Below are 14,025 nucleotides of genomic sequence, written 5' to 3'. Positions count from 1 at the left end.
CCTACTGTGGACTGCCAAAAGGTAGCTTTTAAAGTTCTCCTTGCTAGAAAGAAACCACCGTTATTCGTGGCACAAGAGGCCCCTTTGCACTCCTGTGGAGACCCTGAATTTACACAGAAATACCGTCAAGGGTGAGCCCCTCCCGTTCTCTCTGAGCTGGTCTCCTCCAGCCTCTTGTCTCCTGGCCGCCCTGACAGCACCAGGCAGGCCTCCACCTCAGCGCCTCCGCCCTCAACGCCCTCCCCAGGAATTCTCTTCCCACAAACATCTCTGTGGTTCCTTCCCTTACCTTCTTCGGGTTCCTCTCAAATGTCACAGTCTTAGGGGAGGCCTGTCAGTCACCCTGCCTCACTGCTACCCCCTTTCTCTGGCATCCATATCTTCTTTACCTGCTCACCTATATCTAGAGGTAAATATAAATACCTAGAGATCTAAATATGCATACCGAGAGATCTAAGTATCTCTCTCTCTCTCTTTCTCTCTCTCTCTATCTATTGGGCAATCCTGGTGGCTCAGTGGTAAAGAACCTGCCTGTCAATGCAGGAAACACAGGTTCTGTCCCTGATCCAAGAAGATCCCATGTGCCAAGGAGCAACTGAGCCTGTGCACCAGAACTACTGAAGCCCTCATGCTGTAGAGCCCATGCTCTGCAATGAGAGAAGCCACTGCAATGAGAAGCCTGTGCCCTGCAACGAAGAGTAGCCACGGCTTGCTACTACTAGAGAAAAACCGGCACAGCAACAGACTCAGCACAGCCAAAAATAAATAAATAAGCAAAATTTTTTGTTTCCTTAAAATATATACATATATATATATATATAAAATAACATACATATCTAGAGAGAAATAGATGAATGGATGGATGGATGGAGAGATAGACATTAATCGGTAGATATTATATCCCACTCTAGCAACGATCACATGTCACATGTCTCACTACTTGTTTCTCACATGTCCTGTTTCTACCTTCTAGGATGAAAACTCCTAGGATGAAAACCCCGGATCCTTTGGGTCTGTATTGTTCACTGCTCCAGTCCTCAGGGAGTGCCTGGTCCCTTGTGGTGCTCAATAAATATCAGCTGAATGAATGAATGAATCTGGGTATTTGCTTATCACTGTCTTAGATTCACTGAATGAGAGGTTGTGGGAACTTCCCTGGTGGTGCAGTGGTTAAGATTCTGCACTTCCACTGCAGGGGTTGCAGGTTCCATCCCTGGTCAGGGAACTAAGATTCTGCATGCCTCAGTGTGGCAAAAAAAAAGTGATAAATGAGAGGTTGTGAACTCCAACATGTCAAGGTACAAGCAGATCATTCAGGGAGTAGTGCAGGCTTGGTGTCAGAAGACAAGTGACCCCAGGCCTCAAGCCTGAGACATGATGGGGAATGGCAGGATCCAAGACAAATGTTGACGTCCGCTGCATCCGTGGAGAGCAGTGGTATTTACCTCCAACTGGTGTGGACATACAAGAAATCAGGCCCAGTGCTTTCCTATCTTGATGTTCAAAAGAAACCAGCTATCTGGATTTATATGTGAACAGTCCTCACATGGACTTTTCTGGTGGCTCAGACGGTAAAGCGTCTGTCTACAATGCAGGAGACCCGGGTTCGATCCCTGGGTCAGGAAGATCCCCTAGAGAAGGAAATGACAATCCACTCCAGTACTATTGCCTGGAAAATCCCATGGACTAGAGGAGCCTGGTAGGCTACAGTCCATGGGGTCACAAAGAGTCGGACACGACTGAGCGACTTCACTTCATCTACCACGGCAGAACAAATTACCCTAGAAATTAATAGCTTGAAGCAACAATGCACAGTACTATCTCACACAGTTTCCAGGAATTCTGGAGTGGTTTCACTGGGGGATTCTGATCTAGGGCTCAAGAAATTGCAGGTAAGACATAGCCCTGACTGGGGCTGAAAGATCCATTCCCCTGATGGCTCCCTTACAGGCCAGCAAGTTCCGACCGGCTCTTTGCAGGGACGCTTAACTCCTTGTCACATGTTTCTGTCCACAGTGCTATTGTTTAGTCACGAAGTTGTGTCTGACTCTGCAATCCCCATGGACTATAGCCCGCCAGGCTCTGCCGTCCATGTGATTTCCCAAGCAGGAATACTGGAGTGGGTTGCCATTTCCTTCTCTAGGGGATCTTCTTGACCCAAGGATCAAACCCAACTATCCTGTGCCTCCTGCATTGGCAGGTGGATTCTTGACCACTGAGCCGCCATGGGAAGCCACCTATGGGAAGCCCCCATAGGGTTGTGCCTGTCTCCAGATGTGGTGACCATCCTCCTCCAGAGTGAGTGTCCCCAGACAGCAAGGTGGAAGCCACAGAGCCTCAGTGATTTAAGTCAGGTTACACTGTCCATTGTGACATCCTGCATTGGTTAGAAGTGAGTCATGGTTAGAAGTGAGTCACTAAGTTCAGCTAGAAATGAGTCACTAAGCCTGCCCCAAACTCCAGGAAAGGAGAATTAGCTTAAGCTTTTCAAAGGAGGAGTATCAAAGGATTGTGGACTTATTTTAAAACCATCACTTTTTTTTTTTTTTTTTGACCACTCAGATTTTGGGATTTCAGTTCCCTGACCAGGGATTGAATCTCCAAGCCAGGCTTCAGCAATATGTGAACCGTGAACTTCCAGATGTTCAAGCTGATTTTAGAAAAGGCAGAGGAACCAGAGATCAAATTGCCAACATCTGCTGGATCATGGAAAAAGGAAGAGAGTTCCAGAAAAACATCTGTTTCTGCTTTATTGACTATGCCAAAGCCTTTGACTGTGTGGATCACAATAAATTGTGGAAAATTCTTCAAGAGATGGGAATACCAGACCACCTGACCTGCCTCTTGAGAAACCTATATGCAGATCAAGAAGCAACAGTTAGAAGTGGACATGGGACAACAGACTGGTTCCAAATAGGAAAAGGAGTATATCGAAGCTGTATATTGTCATCCTGCTTATTTAACTTATATGCAGAGTACATCATAAGAAACGCTGGGCTGGAAGAAGAACAAGCTGGAATCAAGATTGCTGGGAGAAATATCAATAACCTCAGATATGCAGATGACACCACCCTTATGGCAGAAAGTGAAGAGGAACTAAAAAGCCTCTTGATGAAAGTGAAAAAGGAGAGTGAAAAAGTTGGCTGACAGCTCAACATTCAGAAAACTAAGATCATGGCACCTGGTCCCATCACTTCATGGGAAATAGATGGGGAAACAGTGGAAACAGTCTCAGACTTTATTTTTCTGGGCTCCAAAATCACTGCAGATGGTGACTGCAGCCATGAAATTAAAAGACGCTTACTCCTTGGAAGGAAAGTTATGACCAACCTAGATAGCATATTCAAAAGCAGAGACATTACTTTGCTAACAAAGGTCTGTCTAGTCAAGGCTATGGTTTTTCCAGTGGTCATGTATGGATGTGAAAGTTGGACTGTGAAGAAAGCTGACTGCCAAAGAATTGATGCTTTTGAACTGTGGTGTTGGAGAAGACTCTTGAGAGTCCCTTGGACTGCAAGGAGATCCAACCCGTCCATTCTAAAGGAGATCAGTCCTGGGTATTCTTTGGAAGGACTGATGCTAAAGCTGAAACTCCAGTACTTTGGCCACCTCATGCCAAGAGTTGACTCATTGGAAAAGACTCTGGTGCTGGGAGGGCTTGGGGGCAGGAGGAGAAGGGGACGACAGAGGATGAGATGGCTGGATGGCATCACTGACTCGATGCACATGAGTTTGGGTGAACTCTGGGAGTTGGTGATGGACAGGGAGGCCTGGCGTGCTGCAATTCATGGGGTCACAAAGAGTCGGACACAACTGAGCAACTGAACTGAAGTTTTACATTTAAGTTATTAGATTTAACTAGTTATTACATTTAAGTTATTAGATTATAATGCTGCTGTTTCTGATGACTCTTTCTGTATTCAGATAGAATTCAGAGCAATTGACTCAATAATTCAACAAATATTTACTATGTTCCCATTCAGTGCCAGTCACTGTGTAACATGCCTTGAATATGGTGACAAATGAGGCATTTAGCTTATTCTAGTGAGGGAAAGAAAGATTTTTGGAAAATCAAGCATGTGAATAATTAAGCAAGGTATTTTCAGTAGTGGCAAGTGTTCTGGGGAAAATAGAACAGTGCCTGAGATGGGGAATGGCTGGTGTGGTGGGACCACATTTGAAAGGGTGATCAGGGTGGGCTTCTTGGAGGTGACATTTGAGCTGTGACCTGAAGAGTAAGAATGAACCAGTCAGGCAAAGATGTGGAGACAGAGCATTTTAGGCAGAGGATGAGTAAATGCAAAGGCCCTGGGGTAGGAATGAACTTGGCCAAGGTAAGGTTCAGAAAGGTTTGTGGGGCTATTGTGGGATTACAATGAGAGAGGCTTGAGATGAGCTAGAGGGGTAGGCACAAGATAGGTCATATAGGGCCTGGCCATGGACTTCATGTATCTGAGTATAACAGATAAGAAAGGGTTACAGAGATTAAGAAGGGAGAAGGATGGTCTGATGTTTTTAGAAGATTGTTCTATACTTCTTGATAGAATGCACTGGGAAGGACATAGCATCACTGCTAGGGTGTACTGACCCAAACTTCATACCCTGAATCTTAGTCCTGAGGGAATATGAGACACATCCAAATGGAGGGACAGTCTACAAAGTAACTGGGCTATTAAATACCCAGCAAGAGATGACAAGGAAGGTACCGCCCTAGATTAAAAGAGACTAGACAAAAAGAGAGACAGACAAATACCATGTGATATCACTTATAAGTGGAATCTAAAATATGACATAAATGAACCTATCCATGAAACAGAAACAGAGTCCTGCACATAGAGAACAGGCTGGTGGCAGCCAAGGGGACGGGGGATGGGGGATGGATGGAGTGGGAGGTTGGAATGGATAAACAACAAGGTCTATCTGGGGAATTCCCTGGCAGTCTAGTGATTAGGACTCTGGGCTTTCACTGCTGAAGGCCCAGTGTCAACCCCTGATTAGGAAACTAAGATCCTGCAAGCCATGTGGCATGGCCAGAACAAAAACAAAACACACACACACATGCAAAACAAGGTCCAACTGTAAGCACAGAGAACGGTAGTCAATATCCTATGATAAATCATAATGGAAAAGAATGTTTTAAAATGTATATATATATGGAATCACTTTGTTGTACAGCAGAAATTAACACAATATTGTAAATCAACTATATTTCAGTTAAAAAGAAGAGAGAGTGGACAGGTCAACATAATGTGTGATCCGGAAGGGTACCATCCTAGATAAGGGCAGGAGGGAGACAAGTGCCAATTAAGTCCTGTACATTAGGTAATAAAAGTGTAACATCTGAATTTCCTAATTTTGCTAAGTGTGCAGTGGTTATATAACAGGATGTCCTGAAGTTTTTGTTTTTTAAACTACAGCCTGCCTTCTGAGGAGAAAGCAGGCATATTTATCTATTTGTTTATATTTATTTTTATTTATGTATTTATTTGGCTGCGTTGGGTCTTAACTGAAGCATGCAGAATCTATAGTTCCGTGACCAGGAATTGAACCTGGGCCCCCTGTATTAGGAGTGCAGAGTTGGATCCTTGACCACCAGGGAAGTCCCATCCTGAGGTTCTAAACAATAGACACAGAGGGGTGTTCTGTGTGCTATTTACTCTCAAACATTGCACTGGAAAAAAAATCATATATATATATACATATATGATCTATAGAAAAATCATGTATGTATGATATATATATATATATACACACACTGATAGAAAGTTAGCATGATAAAGACAAATGATCAACTAAACAATATTAACATTTGGGGAAACCAGAGGTAATAGATGCTGAAATTTCTTGTATGGTTTTTGTAACTTTTTTTTTGTATTTGACAACAATTTTGTATTGACAACAATTAACTGGAGGTTAAGGATGGGCTTGCAATCCACACTGGATGACCAAGACAAGAAAGTACCTCTGTAAAATGCAAACAAACAAATCACCTGGGAACTCTGTCTAGGTGGCTAGTTCAAGAAGAGCTAATACTCCTGGTTTGGCAAACTTCCCTTTAGCTTTTTTGTCAGAAGAAAATTTTGTTTTAAATAACAAAAGGTATAAACATGATGTTCTCACCACCCAGAATTATATAATGGTTAATAGGCTTTTATACTTGTTTCAATCACTTTTTAGAAAGAAAAAATAGAACACTGTAAATAAAGTTAAAATCTTCTTTGACCTCTTTGGCCAAATTCCATCATATTCCTTTTTACCACTACGAAGCAACAGCCATTGGAACTCGGTCTATATACTTGCAGTCAATTAAAAAAATAAAAATAAAAAACGAATGTACATATGTCCAAGAGCTAATGGTTTTTTATGTGTTTGTAAAAAACTTACCTAAACAATGTTATAATATATATGTATAGCCTCTATAAAATTAAACAAAGATTTTATAAAGCTATCATCACATCTTCCTTCAACTTGCTTTTCTTAGTATTAGCTTTTTGAGATCTACCTAACCCTGTTGATTCAATGACTTTCTGTACAGTAAACCCATAGTACAGTTATACTTTATTTATAAATTTTCCTATTGATGAACATGTACTTAAGTTTCATCTTTTGTTATTATAAGAGAGAAGATTCTTGAGAGTCCCTTGGACTGCAAGGAGATCAAATCAGTCAATCCTAAAGGAAATCAGTCCTGGATATTCATTGGAGGGCCTGATCCTAAAGCTGAAGCTCCAATACTGTGGCCACCTGACGCAAACAGCCAACTCACTGGAAAAGACCCTGATGCTGGGAAAGATTGAAGACAGGAGGAGAAGAAGATAACAGAGGACGAGATGGTTGGATGGCATCAGCAACTCACTGGAAATGAGTTTGAGCAAGCTCTGGGACACGGTGGACAGGGAAGCCTGGTGTGCTACAGTCCATGGGGTCTCAAAGAATCAGCCATGACTGAGCAACTGGACAACAACAACTATAAAAAACGTTGCAGTGAGCCTCTTGATACTTGTTTCTTTGGGTATATATGTAAACTGAAGTCTAGGACATCTCCCTAAAAATAGAAATAAAGCCATGGACATTTATGTGTGTTTTACCAGCTTCTATCCTCCCAAGTGGCCAAACCAATTTACATGCCCACCAGCAGCATCAAGATCTGCTTGTGTTTTCCTGAGGGTTCTTGGGGGCACTTGGATTTGAGTTCCCAGCAGGCAGGTTCTCAGATGTGTTGTGCCCAATTTGTGTCACTTAGATTCCCAGCAGACCTGCTAGTAAACGTGCTCAGTACTACGTGGCTATCTCCTTGGTCATTTGAGTTCTCTTTGCTCTGGGAAGAGTCCCCATGGGGGAATCTTTTCTGGGGAACTTAACTATCCTGATGGGGCCATTAGCTGTCTGCTCTTACTGTCAGCCGTGGATGCTTGGTTGGGGAGGAGCGGGGGTGGGGGCGGGTGGGGAACCAACATAGTAGTTTAAGAATCCAGGCTGATTCATGTTGAGGTTTGATAGAGAACAACAAAAATCTGTAAAGCAATTATCTTTCAGTAAAAATAAATTAATAATAAAAAAAAGAATCTGCAGATGGCATAAAGAACAGACTAATCCACATGGGATGGGGGAGTTGGAAGAAGAGAGCCAGGGACGAATGGAGAGAGTAGCATGGACACTTATACACAACCATATGTAAAATAGATAGCCAGTGGGAATTTGCAGTAGGACTCAGGGAACACACACCCTGGCTCCGTGACAACCTAGAAGGTGGGGTGGGATGGGATGGGAGGTGGGAGGGAGATTGAAGGAGGACAGAATATATGTGTACCTATCATTGGAAAAGATTCTGATGCTGGGAGGGATTGGGGGCAGGAGGAAAAGGGGATGACAGAGGATGAGATGGCTGGATGGCATCACTGACTCGATGGACGTGAGTCTGAGTGAACTCAGGGAGTTGGTGACGGACAGGGAGGCCTGGCATGCTGCAACTCATGGGGTCGCAAAGAGTCGGACACGACTGAGCGACTGAACTGAACTGATGGTCAGTTCATGATGATTATGGCAAAAACCAACACAATATTGTAAAGCAATTATCCTTCAATTAAAAAATAAACGAATTAAAAAATTTTATACCTTAAAAAAACATATCTGTGGCTGGGACTTCCCTGGTGGTTCAGTGGTTAAGCTTCTGCTCTTCAAATGCAGGGAGTAGGGATTCAATCCCTGGGTGGGAACTAAGATTTATTTATTTTGGAGGCTGCAGCATGAAATAAATAAATAAATAAACAAACAAACAAACCCTATTGGATAAGGCAATGGCACCCCACTCCAGTACTCTCGCCTGGAAAATCCCAAGGACGGAGAAGCCTGGTAGGCTGCAGTCCATGGGGTCGCTAAGAGTCGGACACGACTGAGCGACTTCACTTTCACTTTCAAGCATTGGAGAAGGAAATGGCAACCCACCCCAGTGTTCTTGCCTGGAGAATCCCAGGGACGGGGGAGCCTGGTGGGCTGCTGTCTATGGGGTCGCACAGAGCCGGGCACGACTGAAGCGACTTAGCAGCAGCAACAGCAGCAGCAGCATTAACAGTCATCAGGTTGTGCCTTACATCCCTTAAAAAAAGAAAAGAATCTGTGGCTGTCCAGACAAATGCCAAAAGGGGGCCTTATATTTACGCTGTGAGATTGGAGGACTGCATTCAGCCATCTTGCTGAAAGCAAAGGAATATTAATAAACCCATACTTGTTGAGCTTGAGGTAGTCTCACTTCCTATCTCTGACGAAGGTGAGAGGTGGCCCCAGCAGATTGTTAAGTTTTACGCGTGGTCAGTTGTCTGGATCCTTGATAGCCTTATCCCTGCAAGCGTCTGGAACCTAGTCATTGATTGCATCCTTGTTTGTAACTAAGATGAAAAGAGCTGAAAGGTTGGACACACTAAATTTCATCATTCTTTTTGCAGAATAAGGCCACAAAAGCTGCTGACCACTTAGATGTGCTGAAGAAAAGGGGACTGGCTTTCTACTTCTGGTAAGTTCCAGACTGATACGGGGGCGCCGGGATGGAGCGGGAGGGGAAGGGGGATGGGGCGACCCGCACCCCAACATGGCGCCCGCCCCGGGCCTGCGTGCCGTGTTTGTACGCGGGGGCAGGGCCTTTGTGTGGGCCACCCCGCGAGTTTCCCGCCCAAGGGGGCCTCGGCCTCTCCTCCCAGTTCTGTTCCCGCGGTGGCAGCAGGGCGCGCCGCGTCGCCGTTTGCGCATGCGCGCGCGCGAACCCGCCCCCGGGCTGGCGCACATGGCCTCGTGGGCCGGCGTGCGTGCGCGCGACCGCGTTGCCTCCCTCGCCCGGTGCGCCGAGAGCCCCTCCCTTACGCGCCAGGCCGACGGGTGAGGCCGCCGAAGCCTGGGCGGCCTGCGTGCGCGCGCGCGTCGGGCCACGTGGGAGCGGCGCGGCGCCGTTGCCCCGCCCTCCCTCGGCGCGCGCCGGCGTCGGCTGCGTCTCCGGGCATTTGAATTGCGCTTCCGCCATCTTTCCAGCCCTCAGTCAGACGGGCGCGGAGACGCTTCTGGAAGGTAGCGGGGCTGGGGCGAGGGCCGTGGGGCTGGGGCGGGGGCTGCTGTTGGGGAGTCCAGACAGCGGCGGGAGGCGGCCATGAGGAGGCGGTTTAGCGAGTCCTCTGGGCGGAGAGTTCTCTCTCCCCTGCCGCGGAGGCCGTGAGGGCGCCGGGACGGGAGCTGCGGTGGGTCGGGCGGACTGTCGGTGCGGAGGGGTGGCCGGCGTACCGGCCGCTTGGGAGGAGGGGAGATGCGGCCGGGCGGAGGGCCGAAGGGCGGCCTTGGGGAGGGCCGTGGGGCGGACAGGACGGCGCGGCCTGGCCGCTGGCGGTGACCAGGCGCTTTCCGCGCGTCGGCCTCCACGCCGAGCGGGCCTCCGCTCCGCCCGGTCTCCGCTTCGAGCGGGTGCGCGCCACGATCCGGCGGCCGCGGAGTCCGGCCGGAGACCGATGGCACCATCGCCATCGCACAGTCGGCCCCCGCCCACCCGCATGTGTGTGTACTGGGGATAGGAGGTGGGATGCGGGCGGCCGGGCTCCTCGGTGGAGGCCTTTGTGGGCCTGGGCACGTGGGGCGGGTCTGGCCATGCGGCCCCCGGCCCGCGCCGCCGTGCAGCGGGCCTTATTTCTTTCTTCTTTTCTCGCAGTAACATCGCGATGGCTGCCCAAGGAGAACCCCAAGTTCAGTTCAAAGTAGGTAACGCTCGTGAGTTGGGGGTGTGCTGCAGCGAACAGGAAGGGCTCTGAAGGAGAGGCAGCTTTGGGGGGCACTCTGTTCCAGACGGTCTTACTTGCAGTATCTCCTTTATGACCGCAAGTGCGTGTGGACGGCCTGCTTCGTCAGCCAACGTGTTCGTGCTGCGGCAGTGCCTTCGGTCCCCCGATAACGAGATGGGGGTGCTGGCCCCACCCTGCGGACAGGGAAGCAGAGCTCAGAAAGTTTCGCTGATTCGAGTCGTTCATTAGATGGGACAGGGCCGCTTGATTAAGATTCTTTGTTGTAAATGTACTTAGGTAGTACATAAACTTCTGTTGTGTAAGTTAAATTGTCCAGAACATCTTAACAGCGTCATAATCCTGGGTTTCTGAAGTGTTACGTGTTTTGGTGTTTATTTCAAAAATTTGGTTTCCGACAGCTTGTTTTGGTTGGTGATGGTGGTACTGGAAAAACTACATTCGTTAAGCGTCATCTGACTGGTGAATTTGAGAAGAAGTATGTAGGTATGTGGGGGGAACCATTTGTAGACATATATGTAAAATGTTTGAGTTCTTTGACTAACTTGCAATTTCTATGTTCCAGCTACCTTGGGTGTTGAGGTCCATCCTCTTGTGTTCCATACCAACAGAGGACCTATTAAGTTCAATGTATGGGATACAGCTGGTCAGGAGAAATTTGGTGGACTGAGAGATGGTTATTATATACAAGGTAGGTACCTGATTTGTAATAAGTTTTTGAGAGGATTTAGTAGCTTAGTCTCCAAGGTTACTTAGGAATAGATCTATTCAAGTAAAGACGTTGGTAATACTGACTGAATTGGAAATTGTGTGATTCAGTTCAATTCAAAACATGTACCGACTGACTCCAGAGAGTTGACCATTAGAGGGGAGGAAAATTTTGTGAAGGTTGTCTTGTGCCATTTGATTGATTGCATGCTTGTGTCGTGATAGGCATTGTTTTGAAATACACTGTATAGTTTAAGTTGAGGCTCTTAATTTGAAGACAGTAAGCAACAGATAGTTGTTGCTATAGCTTCAGTATTTAAGCGTTTATGTTTGGGTATATGTTTTGGTGATTGTCAATAATTATTTCTTGTGCACTCCATTAAAAAGATAGTGAACCATTTGATGGGCTTCCTTGGTGGCTTAGTGGTAAACAACTCTCCTGCCAATGCAGGAGACACAAGTTGGATCCCTGGGTCAGGAAAGAAATGTCAAATCAGTCCAGTTTTCTTGCCTGGGAATTCCCATGGACAGAGGATCCTGGTGGGCTAGTCCATGGGGTTGCAAAAGAGTCAGACATGACTTAGAGACTAAGACAACAGGACCCATTTGATACTGAGCCAGAGGAGCTAGGCTTTCTATTTTATAAAAGGCTGTTATAAGACCAGCTGATTACTCTTTAATTGTACTAGGTTTTGCAGAGTATTTTTTTTTTTTAATGCTTGATTTTAGATTTAAGAAGACAAAGGAGACAAATGCTTGTTATACCGAGCAAAAAAGATGCACAGAAAATACTCATCTAACACTCTTGCTCACTTGATGAAAATTGTTGGGAATCTTCCCATGTCTTTTGCTTTTACTTGAGTACATATAAATGCAAGGGTCTTCTTGCCTCCCCCCATCCCCAAATTCGTTAGTTAAAAATCCATAATATATTATGCTTACTAGCTTTATCATGGCTGTGTTTTTCAAAGGATAGATTTCTAGATACTCAGAATATGGGACATGAATTCTCAAGTGGTGGTTTATCATTGATCGACTTTAGATACATTCTGAGGCTGAGACAGTTTATGAAGTATTGCAGATGAAAAGAATAAGTAAATATGGTAAGCATTTTTCTTTATGTGGTAAATTTGTAGGCGTGTACTCATCACTGTAAATGTTTCTTTCAGCTCAGTGTGCCATTATAATGTTTGACGTAACATCAAGAGTTACTTACAAGAATGTGCCTAACTGGCATAGAGATCTGGTACGAGTGTGTGAGAACATCCCAATTGTGTTGTGTGGCAACAAAGTGGATATTAAGGACAGAAAGGTTAAGGCAAAGTCAATTGTCTTCCACCGAAAGAAGAATCTTCAGGTATGTTTTTTAAAACTTATAGAATTATAATCCTTTGGTTAAAATTATGATGTTAGGCCATTAAAGTGATTTATTGATGTTTTTGATGTGTGGGTTTTTAAAATTAACTTACCATTCTTTTAAACAGTACTATGACATTTCTGCCAAAAGTAACTACAACTTTGAAAAGCCCTTCCTCTGGCTTGCTAGAAAACTGATTGGAGACCCTAACTTGGAGTTTGTCGCCATGCCTGCTCTTGCCCCGCCAGAGGTGGTCATGGACCCAGCCTTGGCAGCACAGTATGAGCACGATTTAGAGGTATGGTGTTTATGTCTCAGCGATGAGTGCTTTTAGATTCCTGGAGCTTTTCATTTGGAGCATTGTAACATTTCCATCTCTTTGTCTAGGTTGCTCAGACAACTGCTCTCCCGGATGAAGATGATGACCTGTGAGAAAGTGAAGCTGGGGCCCAGCGTCAGAAGTCTAGTTTTATAGGCAACTGTCCTGTGATGTCAGTGGTGCAGCGTGTTTGCCACTTTATTATATAGCTAAGCAGAACATGTGCTTAATCTTTGGATGCTGAAGGAGATGGATGGGCTTTGGAGTGAATGTGGCAGTTAAAAAAAAAACCTTCATTTTTTGGACCTGCATATTTAGGTGTTTTGGAACACAGTTGTTTCCTCCTTGAGTTTCAAATATAAGACTGCTATAGTCACATGACAATATTGAGAGGTGGAATCTTGTTTGTTACTGTCATTCCCATTCCTTTTCGTTTAGAATCAGAATAAAGTTGTATTTCAAATATCTAAGCAAGTGAACTCATCCCTTGTTTAAATGAGCATTTAAAACCGCTAACAGGGAAAGTTGTGCCATGTTACTATTTGAATTGCCTTTGCTATTACCACTTACCTTGAAGTCAGGTTAAATGCTTCTAATTTTCTGTATACTTGAATCATTTCACACAAACGTAATGACAAGTCAACAGTATTGTATTTGATGAGAGGTGTAAATACTATCAATAGTTAGGCTAAAATAACATCTACCCCACCTGCCTTTGGGCTTACGTAGTGTCACCTAGAGATGAGATTTATGTGACCTGTGAAAGGTGGTACCTGTTTCAGATGTTTCAAACAGATACCTTAATTATATTTGCATTTTATGGCAGAAGTAACCATTTTCTAATGTAGAGCTTGTCAAAGTCCAATGAAATCATACAAACGGTTGCAGGAACTTGTTAAATATGAATATAATTGTGCATTTACTTTTTTGTTTTTTGATGTTACGTGTTTAATGTAAAGTTGGCATTCTAGGAAGATGTTCCATGTTTACCTGCTGTTAAGTACTCCCAAGCTTTAAAGGTTATCAAAGATTAAGGATTTCAATGGATATATCACAGCTTTGATGATTTTTCTCTCCCCAAAGAATTTTTCTGGGTGGTGCAAGAACACCTCAGGATGCTGCAGCATAAAAGTAGGTCTTAGGTAAGCCTCTCAGTGATGTGAACAGACTGCCAAACTTTCAGTAGACTAACCACTTAACGTTGTATGGTTTCCACATGTAAACATGAATTGGGTCTGTCTTGCCTGAGTTTGATCTCACTGACACCATACTGTAGCAATTAGAAATCAAGACGAGCTATTTTCCTCTTGTAAGTACTACTGTACTATAGTTCAGTTTACCAAAGTTCTTCAGATGTCCAATTATCCTTA

General features: G+C 45.0%; 1 protein-coding gene across 2 annotated transcripts; it reads left to right on the top strand.

Moving 5' to 3' along the window:
• Positions 1–9,468: 9,468 nt before the first annotated feature.
• RAN (RAN, member RAS oncogene family) lies at positions 9,469–13,125 on the top strand. Of its 2 annotated transcripts, none has more exons than XM_061384500.1 (7): positions 9,469–9,555; positions 10,184–10,229; positions 10,673–10,757; positions 10,837–10,962; positions 12,149–12,336; positions 12,464–12,634; positions 12,724–13,125. In XM_061384500.1, exons 2-7 carry the CDS (start codon positions 10,194–10,196, stop codon positions 12,766–12,768), a joined length of 651 nt encoding a protein of 216 aa, XP_061240484.1. In that variant the 5' UTR covers positions 9,469–9,555; positions 10,184–10,193; the 3' UTR covers positions 12,769–13,125. The 2 variants fall into 2 exon arrangements, with proteins under 2 accessions (XP_061240484.1, XP_061240486.1); XM_061384502.1 differs by lacking the exon at positions 9,469–9,555 and adding an exon at positions 9,634–9,722.
• The last annotated feature ends 900 nt before the right edge of the window (positions 13,126–14,025 follow it).

The sequence above is a fragment of the Bos javanicus genome, chromosome 17, assembly GCF_032452875.1.
Source record: "Bos javanicus breed banteng chromosome 17, ARS-OSU_banteng_1.0, whole genome shotgun sequence".
NCBI lineage: Eukaryota > Metazoa > Chordata > Mammalia > Artiodactyla > Bovidae > Bos > Bos javanicus.
This window is presented reverse-complemented; position numbering and strand designations above follow the sequence as displayed.